This window comes from Neoarius graeffei, chromosome 24, assembly GCF_027579695.1.
Source record: "Neoarius graeffei isolate fNeoGra1 chromosome 24, fNeoGra1.pri, whole genome shotgun sequence".
Classification (NCBI taxonomy): Eukaryota; Metazoa; Chordata; class Actinopteri; order Siluriformes; family Ariidae; genus Neoarius; species Neoarius graeffei.
In genome coordinates this window covers 37,231,607-37,256,408 of record NC_083592.1, presented here as the reverse complement: position 1 = coordinate 37,256,408, position 24,802 = coordinate 37,231,607, and the positions used below count along the sequence as shown (strand labels likewise).

Here is a 24,802-nt window from a genome sequence, read left to right as displayed (position 1 = left end):
CAAATCGTCGCATGTAATTGACGTCATTGACATCCGGCACGTCAGGGCGCACGCTGCTGAGGCAGCGTTTGGGAAATATTCTGTAGTGTGTTTAGCTTGGTGTCGGGTTCATATGCAAAGTTTTTAATGGCAAATGGAACAGGTGAAGTTGTGTTCTGTCGCGGAACTGGTCAGGTAAACGGTGATTAAATGGAGTTATACCAGTTTAATACAGTTAGCTCGAGTACGTTAGATTTGCATGGTCATTTTTGGCGGCTAGTGTTGCTAACTGTTAGCTAAGTGACATTATGTTGAGTGAAAACAGCCGAGTGAACTAAAATACAGCTTGATTTTATATCTGTATATTTATTTATGTCTTATTTTTACTGCCAAGAGTATTTGTGTCAGTCCTCCAGATGCTCAGATTATGGATTTTGAGTCATAGCTGCTGCCAAACCTCAGTATGCAGGAAATACAAACCAGAGTGAAATTGGACCGAGCGAAGTTACTGCAAATCTGACATGAAATCATCATGTACACGAACTCAAAATGATCCATTTTCCAGGCGGAAAGCCTTCAAAATGTTCTTGATCTACAGTGGTGCTTGAAAGTTTGTGAACCCTTTAGAATTTTCTATATTGCTGCATAAATATGACCTAAAACATCATCAGATTTTCACACAAGTCCTAAAAGTAGATAAAGAGAACCCAGTTAAACAAATGAGACAAAAATATTATACTTTGGTCATTTATTTATTGAGGAAAATGATCCAATATTACATGGCAATAGTATGTGAACCTTTGCTTTCAGTATCTGGTGTGACCCCCTTGTGCAGCAATAACTGCAACTAAACGTTTCCGGTAACTGTTGATCAGTCCTGCACACCGGCTTGGAGGAATTTTAGCCCGTTCCTCCGTACAGAACAGCTTCAACTCTGGGATGTTGGTGGGTTTCCTCACATGAACTGCTCGCTTCAGGTCCTTCCACAACATTTCGATTGGATTAAGGTCAGGACTTTGACTTGGCCATTCCAAAACATTAACTTTATTCTTCTTTAACCATTCTTTGGTAGAGCGACTTGTGTGCTTAGGGTCGTTGTCTTGCTGCATGACCCACCTTCTCTTGAGATTCAGTTCATGGACAGATGTCCTGACATTTTCCTTTAGAATTCGCTGGTATAATTCAGAATTCATTGTTCCATCAATGATGGCAAGCCATCCTGGCCCAGATGCAGCAAAACAGGCCCAAACCATGATACTACCACCACCATGTTTCACAGATGGGATAAGGTTCTTCTGTTGGAATGCAGTGTTTTCCTTTCTCCAAACATAACACTTCTCACTTAAACCAAAAAGTTCTATTTTGGTCTCATCCATCCACAAAACATTTTTTTTCCAATAGCCTTCTGGCTTGTCCACATGATCTTTAGCAAACTACAGATGAGCAGCAATGTTCTTTTTGGAGAGCAGTGGTTTTCTCCTTGCAACCCTGCCATGCACACCATTGTTGTTCAGTGTTCTCCTGATGGTGGACTCATGAACATTAGCCAATGTGAGAGAGGCCTTCAGTTGCTTAGAAGTTACCCTGTGGTCCTTTGTGACCTCGCCAACTATTACATGCCTTGCTCTTGGAGTGATCTTTGTTGGTCGACCACTCCTGGGGAGGGTAACAATGGTCTTGAATTTCCTCCATTTGTACACAATCTGTCTGACTGTGGATTGGTGGAGTCCAAACTCTTTAGAGATGGTTTTGTAACCTTTTCCAGCCTGATGAGCATCAACAACGCTTTTTCTGAGGTCCTCAGAAGTCTCCTTTGTTGGTGCCATGATACACTTCCACAAACATGTGTTGTGAAGATCAGACTTTGATAGATCCCTGTTCTTTAAATTAAACAGGGTGCCCACTCACACCTGATTGTCATCCCATTGATTGAAAACACCTGACTCTAATTTCACCTTCAGATTAACTGCTAACCCTAGAGGTTCACATACTTTTGCCACTCACAGATATGTAATATTGGATCATTTTCCTCAATAAATAAATGACCAGGTATAATATTTCTGTCTCATTTGTTTAACTGGGTTCTCTTTATCTACTTTTAGGGCTTGTGTGAAAATCTGATGATGTTTTAGGTCATATTTATGCAGAAATATAGAAAATTCTACAGGGTTCACAAACTTTCAAGCACCACTGTACATGATGATGTTTCAGTTAAGTCTAAAGTGTATTTTTGGACCAGAATGACACTTTTAATGTGGATTCACAAAACAGCTATAGGTACAGTAATTTAATTTGATGCCTCATTGATATTAGTCGCCGATATTCTGCTTCTAACATGGGACCAACTTTTAACCTGTACGAAATGTTACCAACAAAGCTGGAACTGCTGTTGATACAAGATAGTCAGTTATAAAATGTGTGTTTTATTCTTTCTAACCTCTGAAAATGCAGTGTTGAAAACAGAGACCAGGACTCCGAATCAGTCAGTACATGTACAGTGAATGGACGCTGTTGAGTGTTGACTGACTCATTTCCGGTTCTGGACAGGAACTACACGGTAGTCACTTAAAACGAGTCCCTGTCTCAAGTCCTCTTGAACCAGCCTCAGTCCAACACAGTCATGGATGATGTTAAAGTGGTAAATGCATCCTGTAGAGGCGCTATTGAGGTGATTATTTGTTGATAGCTACTGGATCAGCCAGCGAAAACGGTCCAAAATATTGCACGCTTTTCAACGCCGTTTCTACGCACTCTGTAAACTGAGCATCTGGCACAAAAATCCAGTGGCGCGACACCATTTATAAACTATATTTATATTTCCTGTCTTTTCTGCACAGAGTGACGAGTCGGATATTTGGGACGATACGGCCTTGATTAAAGCTTATGATAAAGCCGTGGCATCATTTAAGGTACTGAAGCTCATCTGAGAACTTTAGTTTGCTGTCTTGATCAACACCACCAGTTCTCTAAAGTGCTTGTTCTCTTTCCTTCTCCAGAATGCCCTGAAAGGAGAAGAGCCCATGGCTCCACGTACAAAAGAGAAACCTGGCAATAAGCGAAAAAACAACAATAAGGGCAAAAGCAGAAAGAAATGCAACACATCCCCTGATGGAGAGGTAAATCACACAGTGCAGACATTTGTACTGTCTGTACATGCTTCTTGTTTATCTTCAATGTCTAATATATATAATTTTATTTTTTTAAATTGATCAAGTATGACATTCCAACCTTTACCATAGGGGGAAAATTGGTTCTTATTATCAGCTTGGGATATTGGGCTTTCACTGAATTTCTAAGGAAATTGTGCAACCACACAGAGTACGGTTTACGAAGCAAGCAAGACGTCACAAAAAGGGATCGAGTGATTTTATATAAATACACGGTACTTTGCAAAAGTCTTGGGAACATGTAAAGATGCTGTAGACCAAAGATACCTTCAAAAATAATTAAATAAACTGTTTCTATGTTTTAAAACGTACTATAAGTAGGAAACGGTAATAAATGAAGCAAAGACAACATCTGGTGTGAGACGACGCTTTGCTTAAAATATAGTAGTCTCCGGTACAATGAGTGCAGTTTTATGCGGAAATGAGCTGTAGGTTTTACTGAGCATCTTGCAGAACCAGCCACAGTTCTTCTGGACACTTCGACTGTTACGCTTGCTTCTTAATTTTGCACCAAAACCCAGTAGCCTTCATTATGGTGTGTTTGCTGGGGTTGTGTTTTTTTTTTTCCCTTTTGGAAAGGGGTCTCTTATGTAATATGCTGCTTTCTTTACTGTCATACAAAATTTTTCTGTTATATTTCGTGCTTGTAATCTAAGATTTTGTCCTGATTTGATTATGTACAAGTCTTAAAATACCGGTAAGAATCTTTAACTAAGTTTGTACTTAAAAAAAAAAGTGCTTAAGAGCCTTTCGACTTTTGACAGTACTGTGTGTGTGTGTGTGAATATACAGTGGATATAAAAAGTCTACACACCCCATTAAAATGATAGGTTTTTCTGATGTAAAAAAAAAAAGAGACTACGATAAGTAATTTCAAAACTTTCCCACCTTTAATGTGACCTATAACCCGTACAATTCAATTGAAAAACAAACAAATCTGTTAGGGGGAAAAAAACACAAAAAAATAAAAAACGTACAATAAGCTGGTTGCGTAAGTGTACACACCCTTAAACTAATACTTTGTTGAAGCCCCTTTTGATTTAATTACAGCATTCAGTCTTTTTGGGTCGGAGTCTATCAGCCTGCCACATCTAGACTCTTTTTTTTTTTAAATACTCTTCCTTGTAAAAGCGCTCCAAATCTGTCAGATTGCGAGGGCGTCTCTTGTGCACAGCCCTCTTCAGGTCACCCCACAGATTTTCAATTGGATTTAGGTCTGAGCTCTGGCTGGGCCGTTCCAAAACTTTTTTTGGTGTCATTGTCGTGCTGAAAGATGAAATTCCTCTTCATCTTCAGCTTTCTAGCAGACACCTGAAGGTTTTGGGCCAAAATTGACTGGTATCTAGAACTGTTCATAATTCCCTTCACCTTGACTAAAGCCCCTGTTCCAGCTGAAGAAAAACAACCCCAAAACATGATGCTGCCACCACCATGCTTCACCGTGGGTTTGGTGTTCTTTTGGTGATGCGCAGTGTTGTTTTTGCGCCAAACATACCTTTTGGAATTGTGGCCAAAAAGTTCAACCTTGGTTTCATCGGACCATAACGCATTTTCCCGCATGCTTTTGGGAGAGCTGATGTGTATTTTTTTTTTTTTTTTGCAAAATTTAGCCAGGCCTGGATCTTTTTCTTTGACCCTGCCTCATGGTCCAAACTTGTGGAGAATATGGGAGATTGTTGTCACATGTAGTACACAACCAGTACTTGCCAGAAATTCCTGCAGCTCCTTCAGTGTTGCTGTCGGCCTCTTGGCAGCCTCCCTGACCAGTTTCCGTCTTGTCTTTTCATCAATTTTGGAGGGATGTCCAGTTCTCGGTAATGTCACTGTTGTCCCATATTTTCACCACTTCTTGATAACGGTCTTCACTGTGCTCCATGGTATATCTAATGCCGTGGAAATGTTTTTGCACCCTTCTCCTGACTGATACCTTTCAACAATGAGATCCCTTTGATGCTTTGTAAGCTCTCTCTGAACCCTGGCTTTTGCTGGAGGAGCAACTGAGTAAATGTCTGAACTTTATTTGGGGTTAATCAGAGTCATTTTAATTGATGGTGGGTGTGAACCCAAAAAGACTGAATGCTGTAATTAAATCAAAAGGTGCTTCGACAAAGTATTAGTTTAAGGGTGTGCACACTTACGCAACCAGCTTATTGTACGTTTTTTATTTTTTGTTTTTTTCCCCCGAACAGATTTGTTTGTTTTTCAGTTGAATTGTACAGGTTATAGGTCACATTAAAGGTGGGAAAAGGTTTGAAATGATTTATCGTGGTCTCATGGGTTTTTCTGATGTAAAAAAAAAAAAACCACTTTTTTTTTTTTTTATATCCACTGTACATATAGCCTGTGAATGAGGTTCAGACGTCACATCTATTCTGCAAATTGTCGCATCCATAACTCTTTTTATTTACCTTAGTATTCTGCACTATATGGACAAAAGTATGTGGACCTGACCATCACATTCCTATGTGGTTCTACCCCAGACTGTTGCCACAAAGTTCGAAGCACACAGTTGTATAGAAAGTGTTTTTAATCATATGCTCCAACATTATCTATAATTATGTAGCAGTTATAATTTCCCTGTTCACATCTGTTTTATCGCCTTGTCCAAAAGTCAAAATTTTAAATTGGCAGCCAGTTGCTTTATCTGAAACATGGCAGGTTTTACACATTCTTATAAATATTAAGACGGCACATGTGACGAGATGTGGAACTGATCAAGTGCAGTTTAAAACTATAAGGAGTATCGTAACTGTCTTTTCCAGTGGAAAGTCGGTGATGCCTGTTATGCATATTGGTCTGAAGATAGAAACTTGTACGCTGCTACTATTTCCTCAATCGACCATGAGAAGGGCACCTGCGTCGTATATTACAACGACTACGGGAACGAGGAGGAACAGAACCTGAGCGACCTTCTCACAGACGCCGCAGAGTTGGATGGGGAGTTGCAAAATATGGCCGATGTACGCGACCTGTTCATTACGTTTCTTATGCACAATGATTAGAACGCACAGCCTTGTATGCTTAATGCTGACTAAATTGCAGGGGAAAGAGGTGGAATCTTCTACAGAGGAGAGTGATAGGTCTTCTACTCCACATCAGTCTAATCAACAGAAACACAAAGCGAAAGGCAAAGCTCCGGTGGTACCTCCGATGTGGGGTCCTGGCTTTCCTCCTGTTCCTCCTCCTGGATCTCATTTAAGGATGGTGAGTAGGTGAATATGAAGTATGTTCTACGTGCACTTGAATAACGAGACCGTTTGTTGTTTTGGGATTATGTATCCGAATGTCTAGAGTGCAGGAAGTGCTGGTAGCCGTGAATGGTTCAAATTCTGATTACAGTGAATGATGGATATAACCGTAACTAAAGGGGTGTTCACACGGCACATATTTGCATCGATGCTGCACCGATGTATTTTGTTGCGATATATCTTACACCGGTGTAAATTTTGTGGAGCGTTCACACATCACAAACCTGCTTACTAGAGAGAAGCGTGTTAGCACCGGTGCAGCCCCACTTGCGGTCACACGGCAGTTTTTGCGACCGTGCTATACGATAGTAATAATGCGGAAATGAAATGTGCGCATGCGTGAAAATGTACTTCCTTTTCCCGGTTGTCATGGCATCACCAAGCGCCGGGAAAACAACGTGGATGAAGACACCAGTGTTGCCAGATACTGCTGACGTTTTCCAGCCCAAAACATGTTCAAATCCGGCAAAATGCACTTAAAACCGCCCAATCTGGCAACACTGGAAGACACGCAGTTCTGTTGTTGTTGATATTCGCCATTTTGGAAGCACAAAATACCAGGATGCAAATTATGCAATGCCCGTATGTAATCAACTCTCCTCACGCGTAGCGAGTCTACCCCTGTAGCGTTCAGACGGCCCATTTTATATCGGTGCTGCCCCGCAAACTAGCATTTACTCCGGAGTAAATTTCTTAAACCGCCTCCCGAGCAGGGTTAGATTTGCACCGGTTTTCAGGGGCTACACCGCTATAACTTTGTACCGTGTGAACGCTCTACCGGGGCAGCCCCGGTGCTACACCGGAGTAAAAGTTGCCGTGTGAACACCCCTTAAAGGAACAGTCCACCGTACTTCCATAATGAAATATGCTCTTATCTGAATTGAGACGAGCTGCTCCGTACCTCTCCGAGCTTTGCGCGACCTCCCAGTCAGTCAGACGCGCTGTCACTCCTGTTAGCAATGTAGCTAGGCTCAGCATGGCCAACGGTATTTTTTGGGGCTGTAGTTAGATGCGACCAAACTCTTCCGCGTTTTTCCTGTTTACATAGGTTTATATGACCAGTGACATGAAACAAGTTCAGTTACACAAATTGAAACGTAGCGATTTTCTATGCTATGGAAAGTCCGCACTATAATGACAGGCGTACTAACACCTTCTGCGCGCTTCGGCAGCGCATTGATATCTGAGCTCCGTATCAATGCGCTGCCGAAGCGCGCAGAAGGTGTTAGTACGCCTGTCATTATAGTGCGGACTTTCCATAGCATAGAAAATCGCTACGTTTCAATTTGTGTAACTGAACTTGTTTCATGTCACTGGTCATATAAACCTATGTAAACAGGAAAAACGCGGAAGAGTTTGGTCGCATCTAACTACAGCCCCAAAAAATACCGTTGGCCATGCTGAGCCTAGCTACATTGCTAACAGGAGTGACAGCGCGTCTGACTGACTGGGAGGTTGCGCAAAGCTCGGAGAGGTACGGAGCAGCTCTTCTCAATTCAGATAAGAGCATATTTCATTATGGAAGTACGGTGGACTGTTCCCTTAAGAAAGCCTATTTATTTCAAACCATACCATGTTCCATGCTCCAGTCTGACAGCGGAAGAGGAGGAGGTTCTGGACTCGCTTTCCCCAGCTGGTCCTCAATGATGCCTCCATGTCCACCGGTGAGACACGTTTTCTCTAAGGATGTATCAGAATCAATTAGCTGTATAACACTTAACTAGTGATTACTGAGCTCCACTGTCGAGTAGGTTTTGTTTAACAAGCCCACTACGTACTCGAGGTCTGTATCTGTCAGTTTTTGATGACACTTGCCATAAATTTTTTTTTTTCCCCTCCCCAATTAATTTGCCAGATTTTTCTGTGAAAATGCCAGTGAGATTGTAGTCTTTAAGAACTAGTCATTATTGCCTGTGAACCTGATTTCCTCTGAATGGTGCTCTTCAGTGTTGGTTCTTGGGTTTGGTCATACAGCTCCTTTGAATTGGGCAGTGTTCCCGAGGAGTCGGGGGTCACACGTAACATTAGCCACGACTGTTCCGTTTGCTCATTGGAGTATAAACAACAGTAGATTCACAGAGACAGTTAACCTGATAGCTTTGTGTGCAGGGAGGTGAGTTTGTATGATGGCTCGATCACCAACTTTCTGCTGCCATATTGGCACGCTTATAAACAATTAAGGAGGTAACAAGAAGAAGGACCGCTTTCAACTGGATGCTGTATCTTAATACCATGTAGCGGCCTGTAAGCCTGTTTGTTTTCTCTGCGTTCTGTCAAAATGACGCAAATTGCTGCCCGCGTCTCGTCAGTGACACAGACTTGGCCCGAGCAGACGACTCCTGCAAGGAGCGCTGAGTGCGAGGTCCCATACGATTGAAATTCTCAGGCGAATGGGGGAGGGGATTCCCTGCCGAGGCTGTGTGCAGTGTGTTAGCGTGAGCGTGTAGCCGATGGGAAATGATTAGTGTGTTGGATTAGTACTAATCCCATGTTTTGGAAAATCGAAAACGTTGTCTTGGGCCCCTGTGGGGCGTCACCAATGTATGTGCAAAGTATGGAGTGTGTGTGCCAGCCGTGTCGATTTGCATAGGTGAACAGACAGACAAAGAGAGAGAGTGAGACAGAGAGGGAAGGAGAGACCGAGAGACAGACACGGAGGGAGGGAGAGACAGACACGGAGGGAGGGAGAGAGCGGCACTCGCAGAGAGAGAGAGAGAGAGGCACACGGAGAGAGCGAGAGGCACATAGAAATGGTCAGACAGAGAGAGAGGGGCGCGCAGACACAGAGAGAGGGGCACGCAGACAGAGAGAGGGAGGCGCGCAGACAGGGAGAGAGCGAGAGGCACACAGACACGGTCAGACAGAGAGAGACAGACGCGCAGGCACAGAGAGAGAGGGGGGCGCGCGCAGGCACAGAGAGAGAGGGGGGCGCGCGCAGGCACAGAGAGGGGGGCGCGTGTGCAGAGAGAGAGAGATGCGCGCGCAGAGAGAGACAGAGACACAGACGGGGGGCGCGCAGACAGAGGGGGGCGCGCGCAGACACAGAGAGAGAGAGAGAGAGATGTGCACGCAGACACAGAGGGGGGCGCGTGTGCAGAGAGAGAGAGATGCGCGCGCAGAGAGAGACAGAGACACAGACGGGGGGCGCGCAGACAGAGGGGGGCGCGCGCAGACACAGAGAGAGAGAGAGAGAGAGAGAGAGATGTGCACGCAGACACAGAGGGGGGCGCGTGTGCAGAGAGAGAGAGATGCGCGCGCAGAGAGAGACAGAGACACAGACGGGGGGCGCGCAGACAGAGGGGGGCGCGCGCAGACACAGAGAGATGTGCACGCAGACACAGGGGGGCGCGTGTGCAGAGAGAGAGAGATGCGCGCGCAGAGAGAGACAGGCACACACACACAGAGAGAGACACAGACAGGGAGAGAGACAGACACAGAGGGAGAGAGGGAGAGACGCGCAGAGGGAGAGAGAGAAAGAGACACAGAGACAGACAGAGAGAGAGACAGACGCGCAGAGGGAGAGGGAGACGCTACAGATCACTGTACGCAAAAACAACCAGACAAGAACAGTTTTTCCCCTCAGGCTGTCTCTGTGATGAACAGCTAAAATCGGACTCAAATATCAGTAACATCAACTGTGAAATATCTGCACACTCATACCGTCATTCTGTGCACACTGTTTATTTATATTTACTAAGTCACCCTTGAACTATGCACCATTTTGCACCAAAAGATTCTGCATGTACATAGCTTTTTGTTTTGTTTTTTGTCTACGCTTTTTACCTGTTTGTACTAATGCCGCTTTTCCACTACAAATGCGGCTGAGCCGTGCCGTGCTGAGTCGAGCTGAGCGGGGCTGTTGGAGTTGCATTTCGACTACAACCGCGCTGAACCGTGCTGGCTGGAAGTGGGTGGACACATTGGGTGGAGTTAGCGAAAGTGGGTGGACGTCACGTGATGTCGTTAAGCAGCGCAAACAGTGACATCAGTGACAGTGGCGGAACAAGTCAGAGCCGGGCCGGGGGCGGGGCAAATGACCGGGCCCTTTATTAAAGCTTATCATAACATCATTTTAGGCTACAAAATGTCCGCAACTGCGGTGTTTACCAATTTCAACACTACCGGGTGCAACTATGTTATTTAGTACATCAAGTCCTTCAAACGAACATGTAACTCAGAAACAAAAAACATTAGGATACTGTACATGGCTCATAATAAAACATCAATAGCCTATACTGCGCACATTATTTGAAGGGCATACGAATGAGCGCTCAGAGGTTGCAACGGTGACAGGAAGAGTCAGAAATAAAAGGAGGGCGGTGCAAACCTCACTGAATGCACTGTGTTTACCAATTTCAACACTCCGGGGTGCAACTATGTTATTTAGTACATCAAGTCCTTCAAACGAACATGTAACTCAGAAACAAAAAAACATTAGGCGACATACTGTACATGGCTCATAATAAAACATCAATAGCCTACTGCGCGCATTATTTGAAGGGCATACGACAAGCCTTGCGCTCCGCGAACTCGTCCACGATGCTCTGTATGTCACTGATTCAGTGAGCTTTTAAGCGGTAGTCTCACGACCCGAATAGTAAACAATAAACATGGAGGACATGGAGTCGTTAGTGTTGCTGGTCTTGGTGCTGTGGCTTGTTGTCACCGACAACGCGGACAGATACTGGCAAGAGCGTATAGATGAGGCGAGGCGCATAAGGCTTCAGAAATTCTCGTAATTCGTAATTATTCTTCTTCCGGGTTTGCGGTGTTTACAGATCCCAGCGCGCTCGCGGGGCGTGTGTGGGCATGTGAGGACACTCCTCCTCACCAATCAGTGCACAGGGGAGTGTCTGCTCACGCCCCCAACCTCACTCGGCTCGCTTTGGCTCGCTTCAGCCCCACTCCAAAACGGTGCGAGTTTTAGGGGCTAAGCAGGGCTGAAACGAGCTGAGTCGTGCTGGTTTTTGGTAGTCGAAACGCGAGCCGTGTCGGGCTGAAGTGAGCTGAAAAAGGGTAGTGGAAAAGGGCCATAAGAGAGCTAAGTGAAACCAGAGTCAAATTCCTCATGTGTTCTCACATACCTGGCAATAAAAGTGATTCTGATTCTGAGAGACGCGCAGAGAGAAAGAGAGGCGGATGCGCACAGAGAGAGAGACACAGACACTATTCGTTCTTCTTTCATCTTGAATAACCACTTTATCCTGGTCAGAGTCACGATGTGCTGCGAGCTGTGTTCCAGTTATCGTACTGACTCCGTTACATTCTCACTTTATTCTATACTGATGGTTTTTTGGCAGTAACTGGTTACAATTGGGCTTATTCACAGAGCACATGACTGTTGGTTATTAAAAGGGCTGTGTGCTGCATCCATGCGTCCGGTGTCAGATAGACATGACCCGAAAGGAGAGAAACTGTATAGGAAGACCTTGAAACCAATTAGTCAAGGTCTTTTGCACCTTTCTGAAATTCTCTCTTTGGTTCTATCGATCATGTCTTCATGTCAAAGCTACAAATATACAAAATACTAACCGTACAATATTAATCAGGTTAAAAGCGTAACTGATTGATTAAAAACTCTCACCTCTGGCCCAGATGATCCCACCACCACCACCGATTAGTCCCGACATGTTGCAGGATGATGAGGCTTTAGGAAGCATGCTGATCTCGTGGTACATGAGTGGCTACCACACAGGATACTACCTGGTAACTCTTCACTACATTCACGGCACTGAGTGAAAACACGCAAATTCAGTCAGAAACGTTCTCTCATTTCTTTCTGATTGCATTGTATGGTGTCTTCCAGGGTTTAAAACAAGGACGCAAAGATGCTGCTGCAAAGAAATACCATCACAAATGAAACTATTTGTAGCTCATTCTGGTATGTCATTGATATGTTTTTTTTCTTTTACCTTACATTAAGATTTTATAGATAAACTGTTATAAATATGTGGATGTGAACATGCAGTATACAGAGTTTTTGTGAAGGTGTGTATATGAAAACATTCTTCCTTTCCATGGTTAATAAAACCCTGAAAGGAAAGTCAGTTTGATGGATCTTACACTGATTTTATATTTGTTTCCTGTTTTGGTTTTTTGGATTTCATAATTATTGGCACCCTTACCAACAGTAAGCCTAAATCAGCCACTGAGTGATTTATATTTTGAGCTTAAAAAAATCTGGAGACCTCATATAATTACTTGGGTTTGAAAAGTGTCAGTATCGCAGTGTCAAATTAATCGTCATTTAATATATAGTGTTGTCTTCTATGGAGAGAATAACCACACTGAGCCTCTCACATCTAACAAGGTCGGACATGTTTGTAAAAGGATCATGGACCACTTCTCCACGAAGCTCCTTCCTTCTAAGGGCCTCTGCATGCTCTTGCAACAAGGCTTTCACAGATGGCTTTTCGCAGACAGTTGTAATTTATCGTTGAGCGGGGAGTAATAGGCGTGTGCGATGTTATTCACCGCCACAACGCAAGGGGGCGCGAAGTCGCGAAATCGCTAGGAGTAGTTGGTGGGTGTGGTTAGTGGAGTGTTTATCCTCCGGTTACTTATAATGACTAGAACTGGAGTCGTATAGATGTACGTACTTCCTCACTTCCTCGATCAACCGCTCTTCGTGCTGCTCCATCTTCGCTCGTGTTTTTAAAAATGGCGGTAGTGAAAACAAACCAAACCGGGAAAGTGCGTGTACAGCGGATGTAGAGTGGACCTGGAGTGGACCAATCAGAGCCCTCTTGTCTGCGATGCTGTCTGCGAGGCTTCTGCAGTGGTCACAATTTTTGGGAGGTGCGCGCAGAGCATCTGCGAAGGTGGGGGGGCTACGCAGATGCCATCTGCGACGCCATCTGCGAGGACTGGGTTGTCAGCATAAATTGGCCTTAAGGTGGGCTCATACAAACTGACTTCCAGTTCAGATCAGACTCGATTAGTTTCTCTAATTGATGGAGTGAAATGTTGGAATCTTAGTTGGCAATATTTAGACAGCCATGTTTGATCGTTTTCTTGAAGGGTGCCAATAATTCTGGAATTGCCTGTATTTCATTTATTACACATTACCTAGTTCTTCTTTCTCTGCCACAGGTGAAAACTGAGTTCAGACTCTGTCAGAAGTACTAACCCAGAGATCGTGGTCCAGTTCGTGTTTTGTATTCTTTGTACATAAAGGAATTAAATGTTGTATCTTCTTTTTTTCGTGTCCGAGCCTGATCTTTAACTATGATAATTTGTGATTTAGAAATTGAAATGGTTTAAATTCTCAGGAAGGAGGAATAAATAAGATATTTGCTGTGCTCTTCTTGGCAGAACACTGTATGCTCGCCAAATGTTTGTGGCTTTGTGACATTTTCGTATCGTCATGTTTTGCTCTGACATCTTGCACTCTTGGCACGATGACGACACTCTTCTTTAGGATGGCGATGATGACTCTTACAATCTAAACCTGTTTAAAAGGTTGGTAGTTGTCAGCAGAAATCTGATTTCTCATGGTATACATCACGTTCTTATCAACAACTATCCATTTCAAATGGAATGAGTGCAGTGAAAATATCAGAGCACTGTGTTAACAGGCAATAGTAATCATAAGTTTAATTTATATAGCACTGTTCACGATCCCAAGGTTGCTTTACATGGGGGGGATTAAGCAGTAAAGGAGGAAGATAAATGTTCATCTTCAATATGATGGAAAAAAAAGATGTATTGTAACTGCGCAGAAATTAACAAAGGACAGGTCCTCTCTGAATCAACATACAGTACCAGTCACAAGTTTGGCACACCTTCTACAGTGGGGCGCAAAAGTATTTAGTCAGCCACCAATTGTGCAAGTTCTCCCACTTAAAAAGATGAGAGAGGCCTGTAATTTTCATCATAGGTACACTTCAACTATGAGAGACAGAATGGGGGGGGGGGAGAATCCAGGAAATCACATTGTAGGATTTTTAATGAATTAATTGGTAAATTCCTCGGTAAAATAAGTATTTGGTCACCTACAAACAAGCAAGATTTCTGGCTCTCACAGACCTGTAACAACAACTTTAATGCCGCTTTTCCACTACAAACGCGGCTGAGCCGTGCCGTGCCGAGTCGAGCTGAGCGGGGCTGTTGGAGTTGCATTTCGACTACAACCGCGCTGAACCGTGCTGGCTGGAAGTGGGTGGACACATTGGGTGGAGTTAGCGAAAGTGGGTGGACGTCACGTGATGTCGTTAAGCAGCGCAAACAGTGACATCAGTGGCGGAACAAGTCAGAGCCGGGCCGGGGGCGGGGCAAATGACCGGGCATTTTATTAAAGCTTATCATAACATCATTTTAGGCTACAAAATGTCCGCAACTGCGGTGTTTACCAATTTCAACACTACCGGGTGCAACTATGTTATTTAGTACATCAAGTCCTTCAAACGAACATGTAACTCAGAAACAAAAAACATTAGGATACTGTACATGGCTCATAATAAAACATCAATAGCCTATACTGCGCACATTATTTGAAGGGCATACGAATGAGCGCTCAGAGTGGTGACAGGAAGAGTCAGAAATAAAAGGAGGGCGGTGCGAACCTCACTGAATGCACTGTGTTTACCAATTTCAACACTACGGGGTGCAACTATGTTATTTTGTACATCAAGTCCTTCAAACGAACATGTAACTCAAACAAAAAAACATTCGGCGACATACTGTACATGGCTCATAATAAAACATCAATAGCCTACTGCGCGCATTATTTGAAGGGCATACGACGAGCCTTGCGCTCCGCGAACTCGTGCACGATGCTCTGTATGTCACTGATTCAGTGATCTTTTAAGCGGTAGTCTCACGACCCGAATAGTAAACAATAAACATGGAGGACATGGAGTCGTTAGTGTTGCTGGTCTTGGTGCTGTGGCTTGTTGTCACCGACAACGCGGACAGATACTGGCAAGAGTGTATAGATGAGGCGAGGCGCATAAGGCTTCAGAAATTCTCGTAATTCATAATTATTCTTCTTCCGGGTTTGCGGTGTTTACAGATCCCAGCGCGCTCGCGGGGCGTGTGTGGGCATGTGAGGACACTCCTCCTCACCAATCAGTGCACAGGGGAGTGTCTGCTCACGCCCCCAACCTCAGTCGGCACGGCTTGGCTCGCTTCAGCCCCACTCCAAAACGGTGCGAGTTTTAGGGGCTAAGCAGGGCTGAAACGAGCTGAGTCGTGCTGGTTTTTGGTAGTCGAAACGCGAGCCGTGTCGGGCTGAAGTGAGCTGAAGTGAGCTGAAAAAGGGTAGTGGAAAAGGGCCATAAGAGGCTCCTCTGTCCTCCACTCGTTACCTGTATTAATGGCACCTGTTTGAACTCGTTATCAGTATAAAAGACACCTGTCCACAACCTCAAACAATCACACTCCAAACTCCACTATGGCCAAGACCAAAGAGCTGTCAAAGGACACCAGAAACAAAATTGTAGACCTGCACCAGGCTGGGAAGACTGAATCTGCAATAGGTAAGCAGCTTGGTGGGAAGAAATCAACTGTGGGAGCAATTATTAGAAAATGGAAGACATACAAGACCACTGATAATCTCCCTCGATCTGGGGCTCCACGCAAGATCTCACCCCGTGGGGTCAAAATGATCACAAGAACGGTGAGCAAAAATCCCAGAACCACACGGGGGGACCTAGTGAATAACCTGCAGAGAGCTGGGACCAAAGTAACAAAGGCTACCATCAGTAACACACTACACCGCCAGGGACTCAAATCCTGCAGTGCCAGACGTGTCCCCCTGCTTAAGCCAGTACATGTCCAGGCCCGTCTGAAGTTTGCTAGAGAGCATTTGGATGATCCAGAAGAGGATTGGGAGAATGTCATATGGTCAGATGAAACCAAAATAGAACTTTTTGGTAAAAACTCAACTTGTCGTGTTTGGAGGAGAAAGAATGCTGAGTTGCATCCAAAGAACACCATACCTACTGTGAAGCATGGGGGTGGAAACATCATGCTTTGGGGCTGTTTTTCTGCAAAGGGACCAGGACGACTGATCCGTGTAACGGAAAGAATGAATGGGGCCATGTATCGTGAGATTTTGAGTGAAAACCTCCTTCCATCAGCAAGGGCATTGAAGATGAAACGTGGCTGGGTCTTTCAGCATGACAATGATCCCAAACACACCGCCCGGGCAACGAAGGAGTGGCTTCGTAAGAAGCATTTCAAGGTCCTGGGGTGGCCTAGCCAGTCTCCAGATCTCAACCCCATCTTTGGAGGGAGTTGAAAGTCCGTGTTGCCCAGCGACAGCCCCAAAACATCACTGCTCTAGAGGAGATCTGCATGGAGGAATGGGCCAAAATACCAGCAACAGTGTGTGAAAACCTTGCGAAGACTTACAGAAAATGTTTGACCTCTGTCATTGCCAACAAAGGGTATATAACAAAGTCTTGAGATGAACTTTTGTTATTGACCAAATATTTATTTTCCACCATAATTTGCAAATAAATTCTTTAAAAATCAGACAATGTGATTTTCTGGATTTTTTTTTCTCATTCTGTCTCTCATAGTTGAAGTGTACCTATGATGAAAATTACAGGCCTCTCTCATCTTTTTAAGTGGGAGAACTTGCACAATTGGTGACTGACTAAATACTTTTTTGCCCCACTGTATCTAATTCAGTGTCTCATTATCTCTCGCCGCTTTATCCTGTTCTACAGGGTCGCAGGCAAGCTGGAGCCTATCCCAGCCGACTACGGGTGAAAGGCGGGGTACACCCTGGACAAGTCGCCAGGTCATCACAGGGCTGACACATAGACACAGACAACCATTCACACTCACATTCACACCTACGGTCAATTTAGAGTCACCAGTTAACCTAACCTGCATGTCTTTGGACTGTGGGGGAAACCGGAGCACCCGGAGGAAACCCATGCGGAGAACATGCGAACTCCGCACAGAAAGGCCCTCGCCAACCACGGGGCTCGAACCCGGACCTTCTTGCTGTGAGGCGACAGCGCTAACCACTGCACCACCGTGCCGCCCTGGATGATATCAGTAATGGCAAAATGTTCTAATACAGTACATGGATAAGACATACATGATGAATTATCATAAACTTATAAATGTGGTTATTGATTAAAGTGCTGAAATAGGGTAATATTTCATTTTAACTGAGAATATGAATAGCGTGTTGATAGTGTATATCTGAATATTGGAGTGTAAGGAAATAATTCCATGTGCACACACTGGGGTGGGGATTTTTGATTTTCTTTACAAATAATACTTCGTTTACTGGACTGGATGATGTCATTTCAAAATATTCCCAAATAGGGGAATGTTTTCTTTTCCTGGCAGTTAATACAACTACAGACAACAAAGGCAGATCTCACACTCGTCAGTGTCTGATGGATCATCGCTAGTTGAGATTCTAGTGTGTGATCAGTAAAGATTCAGTATATGAATGATTGATTGTTAAATGTAATATATTCTTTAATCCCTGAGTGAAAATGTAAGACACACCAAAAGTAAAATTAAACCTGGCTGATGCACTCGAATAGGCACCAAGCCACCTTTAGACTGTAATTTAGAGTCCATCGATGAATCTTTGGGACTAACTCCAAGGTATTTAAACATGGTAGGTCTAGTTTAAGGATTTAATGCTGGTTTAAATTCTTTCACTATGTAAATAACTGTGTCATAGTATGGCTGTTTCATTCATTGTTTGAACACTAATCCTTTTAAATTAAGATTTTTTTTAACAGTAGGTGCTGTTAAAGTGCTACCACACACTGGGTTGATGGACAACCAGCTCAATTAAATGAAGCATTTCAGTTTTGTGGCCAAGTCAAGGACTGTGTTGAAGCTTGAAGTCTCTGGCCTCCTCTGTAATCCCTGCTGCTTTCACGTCTAATGAATGGTTCTTAACCTTGACTATAATAGACCTGTCCAACCTGTAAATAGCTTCTCAGGCCACGAGACACTTTTGATGTAAAGAACAGAAAGTAGATGTATGGATATTGCTGCAATAAAGAGTCCCCAACCTCCTCTTATAAGCATATATCTATATTTCACTGAGGTTTGAGGGAAGGGTTTGAGCAATCAAGAAAAAAAGAGAAAGCTTATTTGAATCAGGGTCACTGATATGAAGGATTAGGTGCAGCTGTGTGGAGGTATTGAACATCTTAAGCCTCATATTCTGTTCGCTGTTAGTAAGATGTACTGTTCACAGATAATATTAACTTTGAGCAGTTGATGAATAGGTAAGTGTGTCCAAACTTTTGGCTGGTACTGTATATATTGGAAATTATGGGCAGTACAGTGGTGTAAGTGGTTAGCACGGTTGCCTCGCAGCAAGAAGGTTCTGGGTTCGAGGCTGGCAAGGGCCTTTCTGTGTGGAGTTTGCATGTTCTCCCCGTGTCTGCGTGGGTTTCCTCCGGGTGCTCCGGTTTCCCCCACAGTCCAAAGACATGCAGGTTAGGTTAACTGGTGACTCTAAATTGACCGTAGGTGTGAATGTGAGTGTGAATGGTTATCTGATACCCCTTTTCCACCAAATCAGTTCCGGGGCTGGTTCAGGGCTGGTGCTGGTTCACAACTCGTTCAACTTGCGAGCCAGCTGAGAACCAGCTTGCTTTTCCATCGCTCGTGGTGCTAAGAGAAGACATGTCATTACGTCGCTGTGTACGTCAGTTACGTTGCTACGTTTGCATAAACCTTGGCACGAATATTGAAGCAGAAGAAGCAGTAGCAGCAGCAGCAACTTCAACAATAATAATAATAATAATGGATGACTTCGCGTTTGTACAGCTGCTGCTTCTCGTCGCTTAAAAATGGTGATCTTTCGCGGTCTTGTTATTGTTGTCGGTCTTAACAACTCCGCCCCCCCCCCGCTGACGTAAGCGGTTCTTTCCTCTGGCCCAGCAGAGAGTTGGTGCTAGCCTGGAACCGTTTTTTCTGGCCCCAGAGCCAGTTCTTTGTCAGTGGAAACAGAAAACTCGGTTCCAAACTAAGCACTGGCCCTGAACCAGCCCTGGAACTACTTTGGTGGAAAAGGGGCATGTGTCTATGTATCAGCCCTGTGATGACCTGGCGACTTGTCCAGGGTGTGCCCCGGCTTTCGCCCGTGGTCAGCTAACAGGATAAAGCGGCTAGAGATGAGATGAGATGAGAAGAGAAGTTGGGTCCTTTGTCCACGTCTGGATAGAGTCTGACTGTAGCTCTTTAATAGCCTACCAGAGAAAAGTAGGTGTCAGAAAGTGGAGCTCCACATGACCTGGCATTCAGTCAAGCTGTGTTATAATACAAGGTGTCCACCAGGGGTCGCGCTTCAATGAATGAGTGTGGTGCTCGTAGGGCGCATGTCGGGCTGAAGCTCTGAGCTCATTTCACTTCACTACTGTCAGCTCAGCTCATCGCATCGCGCGCGTGCGGCTCATCCCGAGCCGTCAGCACCGCTATCTTATCATCAGCGCTTTGAGATTCACTATTTGGGAAAGGAAGAGGAATTCCGTCCTGACTGCAAACTGCGACTTTTCTTCTGAAATGTAAACGTACTAAAAAGCGTCTTATTCACCAGGCGTTGCGGGATTTTTTTTATTTTTTTTAAACATTGACAATGTTTTGTCGAAACCAGTCCTCCAGAGCCACCATCGCGCGCGGCTCTGCGCTGGAGATGGAGCTGCGCAGAGGGAAGTTCAGGCAGAGTGTCTTCATGGACACACCACAGGTCGGTTTCCTCACACTCAAACCCTGCACTGCTGTCTCCACTCACTCACTCACTCACACATCTATCAGTGCCTGACAGTTAAAGTATTCAGTGATATTCCAGAAAAGCAGCTGTGAGTGATGGCTGCTCTTGTTCTGACCTGCTGGAGTCCAGGAGCAGAAAGTGTGTTTACATCTGCACCAGCTTAATAAAGGCTTTAATACAAACTCAGGAGCAAAGATCTTGGTTGTTTTGTTTCACTTTATTATATTCTATAATATAATATAATGTAATCTAATATTCGAGCTAAATTATAAAGGAAGTAATTAAACAAAGCAGATTAACTTTAGAAAGCTGAATGCGGTTGCTTTGGTTACAGCGGAAGTGCATACTAGCGGACTAAACAGTGTAAACTCGAGTATGTATTACTTTAACAGTGACTTTTGCCATGGCCTACTATCCAGTACCCCAGGATGAGAAGTATGATTCAAGTGTTATAAGTTTTCCAAACCCATAATATACCATTTAAACAATTTTGCATACAGTATATTTCTGCGATTTGTCAAAAAACCAGAAGGGGGGATGTTTTTTTTTTTTTTAAATCATGAAAGGTCACAAAATTAAGGTAACAATAGGCTAACAGCTCAATAACATCCGATGATATCAAATGAATAACACTAAATGAAAACGAACACTAAACCAGAGATAGTAAATTCATCTTCCTATCTCTCTGACTAAATACACGAACACTAACACACAACAAAGTTCGCATTGCTTGTCGCGTTGCTGTGATGTTTCTCTCCCTCCGGATTAAATGGACAGTGACTCGAAAATCACTGAAATACATGAATACTAAATGAACAGTTTGCTCTGATGGCGCAGTTCACATTGTGCAGCTTTCCGATTTAAACTGTTTTTTTTTCTCATCCTTATACTTCCTGTTTCATGGACTGTAACGGATTTGCTTATTTAGTAATTTTAATACAGAATTTACTTTGAAATTATAATCAGACACTCCAACCCCCCCCCCCCCCCCCCCCCCCCCAAAAAAAAAAAAATCGGCCGTGAAAAAGGCGGCATCCGCCAAAAGGCGCGCTGTTTGCATCCCTGCAGATACATTGATACATTGTAGATAATAACAATATCTTTGCGTTCTATGAGAACGCAAAGATATTGTTATTATCTACAATGTATCTATTTGCTGGGGACGTTCGTGAACATCAAAGCTGCCACTTCAGGTCATTTTGAAAGTGAGTGCAATGTAGACCATAGAAAACTGTGTGCCTGTCATGTCAACTTTTTTTTTGGTTTGTTTGTTTTATTGATGGGGTTGTCCCCGAGGATTTTTTTTCAGCAGAGATAAAAACCAGAGGGGGGGATGATCCCCACCATCCCCCCCAGCAAATCGCACCCAGTATATATATATATATATATATATATATATATATATATATATATATATATATTATACACACACACACACGTTCAAAAGTTTGGGGTCACTTTGAAATGTCCTTGTTTTTGAAAGAAAAGCACTGTTCTTTTCAATGAAGATTACTGTACTTTAAACTAATCAGAAATCCACTCTATACATTAATAATGTGGTAAATGACTATTCTAGCTGCAAATGTCTGGTTTTTGGTGCAATATCTCCATAGGTGTATAGAGGCCCATTTCCAGCAACTATCACTCCAGTGTTCTAATGGTACAATGTGTTTGCTCATTGCCTCAGAAGGCTAATGGATGATTAGAAAACCCTTGTACAATCATGTTAGCACAGCTGAAAACAGTTGAGCTCTTTAGAGAAGCTATAAAACTGACCTTCCTTTGAGCAGATCGAGTTTCTGGAGCATCACATTTGTGGGGTCGATTAAATGCTCAAAATGGCCAGAAAAATGTCTTGACTATATTTTCTATTCATTTTACAACTTATGGTGGGAAATAAAAGTGTGACTTTTCATGGAAAACACAAAATTGTCTGGGTGACCCCAAACTTTTGAACGGTAGTATACATACATACATAGACACTTATGTACAGTGGCATGCAAAAGTTTGGGCACCCTTCCTGAAAATGTCTGTTACTGTGAATAGTTAAGTGAGCAGAAGATGAACTGATCACCAAAAGGCCTAAAGGTAAAGACGAGACATTTCAGCGTTTTCTGCAAGATTTGTGTCTTATTTTTGTTTTGTACAATTGGAGAGTGAAAAAAGAAAAGGAACACCATGCAAAAGTTTGGGCACCCCAATACATTTGAGTCCTCAGGTAACTTTTAGCAAGGTTCCAGACCTTAATTAGCTTATTGAGCTGTGGCTTGTTCAAATTCTTCGTTAGGAAAGGTCAGATGATACAGATTTCAAAGCTGTATAAATTCTCTGACTCCTCAAACTTGTCCCTAAAATCAACAGCCATGGGCTTTTCTAAGCAACTCCCTCGCATTCTGAATAATAAAATAATTGATGCTCACAAAGCAGGAGAAGGCTACAAGAACGTAGCAAAGTGTTTTCAGGTAGCGGTTTCAGATTGTAATGTTATTAAGAAATGGCAGTTAACAGAAACAGTGGAGATCAAGGTGAGGTCTGGAAGATGAAGAAATCTTTCTGAAAGAACTGCTTGTTGGATTGCTGGAAAGGCAAATAAAAACCCCTGTTTGACTGCAAAAGATCTTCAGAAAGATTTAGCAGACCCTGGAGTGGTGGTGCACTGTTCTACTATGCAGAGACACCTGAACAAATATGACCTTCATGGGAGAGTCATCAGAAGAAAACCTTTCCTGCGTCCGAACCACAAAATTCAGCGTCTGAAGTTTGCAAATGAACATCTAAATAAGCCTGATGCATTTTGGAAACAAGTCCTGTGGACTGATGAAATCAAAATAGAACTTTTTGGCCACAATGTGCAAAGGTATGTTTGGAGAGAAAAAAGGGTGCCAAATTCCAGGAAAAGAACACCTCTCCAACTCTGAAGCATGGGTGTGGATCGATCATGCTTTGGGGTTGTGTTGCAGCCAGTGGCACAGGGCACATTTCATTGGTCGAGGGAAGCATGAATTCCAATAAATACCAGCAAGCTCTGGAAGCAAACATCACACCATCTGTAAAAAAGTTGAAGTTAAAAAGAGGATGGGTCCTACAATAAGACGATGATCCAAAACACACCTCAAAATCTACAATGGAATACCTCAAGAGACACAAGCTGAAGGTTTTGCCCTGGCCCTCACAGTCCCCTGACCTAAACATCATTGAAAATCTGTGGATAGATCTCAAAAGAGCAGTGCATGCAAGACAGCCCAGGAAACTTGTAGAACTGGAAGCCTTTTGCAAGGACGAATGTGTGAAAATCCCCCAGGTAAGAACTGAAAGATTATTAGTTGGCTACAAAAAGTGTTTACAAGCTGTGATACTTGCCAAAGGGGTGTTACTAGGTACTAACCATGCAGGGTGCCCAAACTTTTGCTTTGGGCCCTTTTCCTTTTTTTGTAATTTTGAAAATGCAAAAGATGAAAATAAAAAAACATTGTTTTTGCTTAAAATATAAAGGGAATGAGTCATCTTTAACTTTATGCCTTTTGGAGATCATTTCATCTTCGACTTGCTTAACTGTTCACAGTAACAGCAATTTTGACCAGGGGTGCCCAAACTTTTGCATATCACTGTGTGTGTGTGTGTGTGTGTGTGTGTGTGTGTGTGTGTGTGAGAGAGAGAGAGAGAGAGAGAGAGAGAACAGCGGCTACAATTATCGACACCTTAACGATCTTTTGGCCGTTGCAAAAGTAGAAAAGACTTTCAATACATAAATTGCGCATGAATAATTACTCAAACTTCCACTGAAAAAGAAATGAGTTGATTCCTGATTAGTATCAGATCATGTGACGCCATTCCACAATTATTGACACCTTTGTCCACGGTTATCAACACCATTCCACAAGTATCTACATCCAGATAATTATTTATATATATTTTTAAAAAATTGGTATGTGGTATTAACTTAACAAAACAGTTTTCATTTAAAATTTGTTTTACATAGACTTTTAGTACAAAATATCTTTTATAGAGCAGCGGCTACAGTTATCGACAGTCCATAATTATCAACACCTTTTCAGATTTACCAATAAAAAAAAATCTTACAAAGGTGAGTTTCACTAACAGTTATTATTGGTTAATTAATCAACCAGAAGACCCCCTCGCCCTTTGACCTTGTCGTCTGATGATTACCTGAGATGGAATTTTTTTAGCGCAATCAGCAATTTGAGGAAAACCAGAATGTTATCATCGCAGGTAAGCATGGTGGAAAGATCATGGACATGTTTTTACTTATCAAATTCACCGATATTCCATGATCTCCTTGTCGAAACCTACTTTGTTTCTTACTCTTTCATTTGAGTCATCATTTTGAATTTAAACGCGCATTTGAGAAGTCACGTGAGGTTACCCATTATTCCACAGGGTGTCGATAATGGTGGACACCGGTGAAAGTGATCACTATTATCGACACCCTGTGGAATTAAGTGACATTTATAACTGTTATGGATCGAGCTTTGTGTAACATTGTTGAAGTAAATGAAGTACTTAAAAAAAAAAGTGCTGTGATTTTTATAATTTCTGATTCATGACAGAATGGAATGCTTATAGAGTATTTGGAATCCTATTCCAATAAATAGAATTAGACCAGAATTAAATTCCTAGCATATAAAATAATTACATGCTTGAAATGTTCAGATTTTTCTATTCATTCAGAAATGGTTTCT

General features: G+C 43.1%; 2 protein-coding genes across 5 annotated transcripts in view; both read left to right on the top strand.

Moving 5' to 3' along the window:
* The first annotated feature begins 40 nt into the window (after positions 1 to 40).
* Positions 41 to 13,593, top strand: smn1 (survival of motor neuron 1, telomeric). 3 transcript variants are annotated; one of them, XM_060907189.1, is made up of 9 exons: positions 41 to 174; positions 2,817 to 2,888; positions 2,976 to 3,095; positions 5,909 to 6,106; positions 6,189 to 6,350; positions 7,984 to 8,058; positions 11,990 to 12,100; positions 12,201 to 12,275; positions 13,487 to 13,593. In XM_060907189.1, the coding sequence occupies exons 1-8, from the start codon at positions 127 to 129 to the stop codon at positions 12,252 to 12,254; spliced, it is 840 nt and encodes a 279-aa protein (XP_060763172.1). In that variant the 5' UTR covers positions 41 to 126; the 3' UTR covers positions 12,255 to 12,275; positions 13,487 to 13,593. The 3 variants fall into 3 exon arrangements, with proteins under 3 accessions (XP_060763172.1, XP_060763174.1, XP_060763173.1); XM_060907191.1 differs by having other exon boundaries at positions 163 to 181; XM_060907190.1 differs by lacking the exon at positions 41 to 174 and adding an exon at positions 2,459 to 2,647.
* A 6,147-nt stretch (positions 13,594 to 19,740) lies between these two features.
* Positions 19,741 to 24,802, top strand: part of rtkna (rhotekin a) — a 150,160-nt gene continuing 145,098 nt past the window's right edge. For both annotated transcript variants that reach the window (XM_060907185.1, XM_060907188.1), the window contains exon 1: positions 19,741 to 20,078. In XM_060907185.1, the coding sequence (XP_060763168.1) occupies positions 19,968 to 20,078 (111 nt within the window). In that variant the 5' untranslated portion in view covers positions 19,741 to 19,967. The remainder of the gene's footprint in view (positions 20,079 to 24,802) is intronic.

Coding starts and splice junctions, on each gene's coding strand:
- smn1 (XM_060907189.1), top strand. CDS start 127: ATGGCAAATGGAACAGGTGAAGTTGTGTTCTGTCGCGGAACTGGTCAG. Junction 2,889..2,975: donor AAGCCGTGGCATCATTTAAG/GTACTGAAGCTC, acceptor TTCCTTCTCCAG/AATGCCCTGAAAGGAGAAGA. Junction 6,107..6,188: donor AGTTGCAAAATATGGCCGAT/GTACGCGACCTG, acceptor ACTAAATTGCAG/GGGAAAGAGGTGGAATCTTC.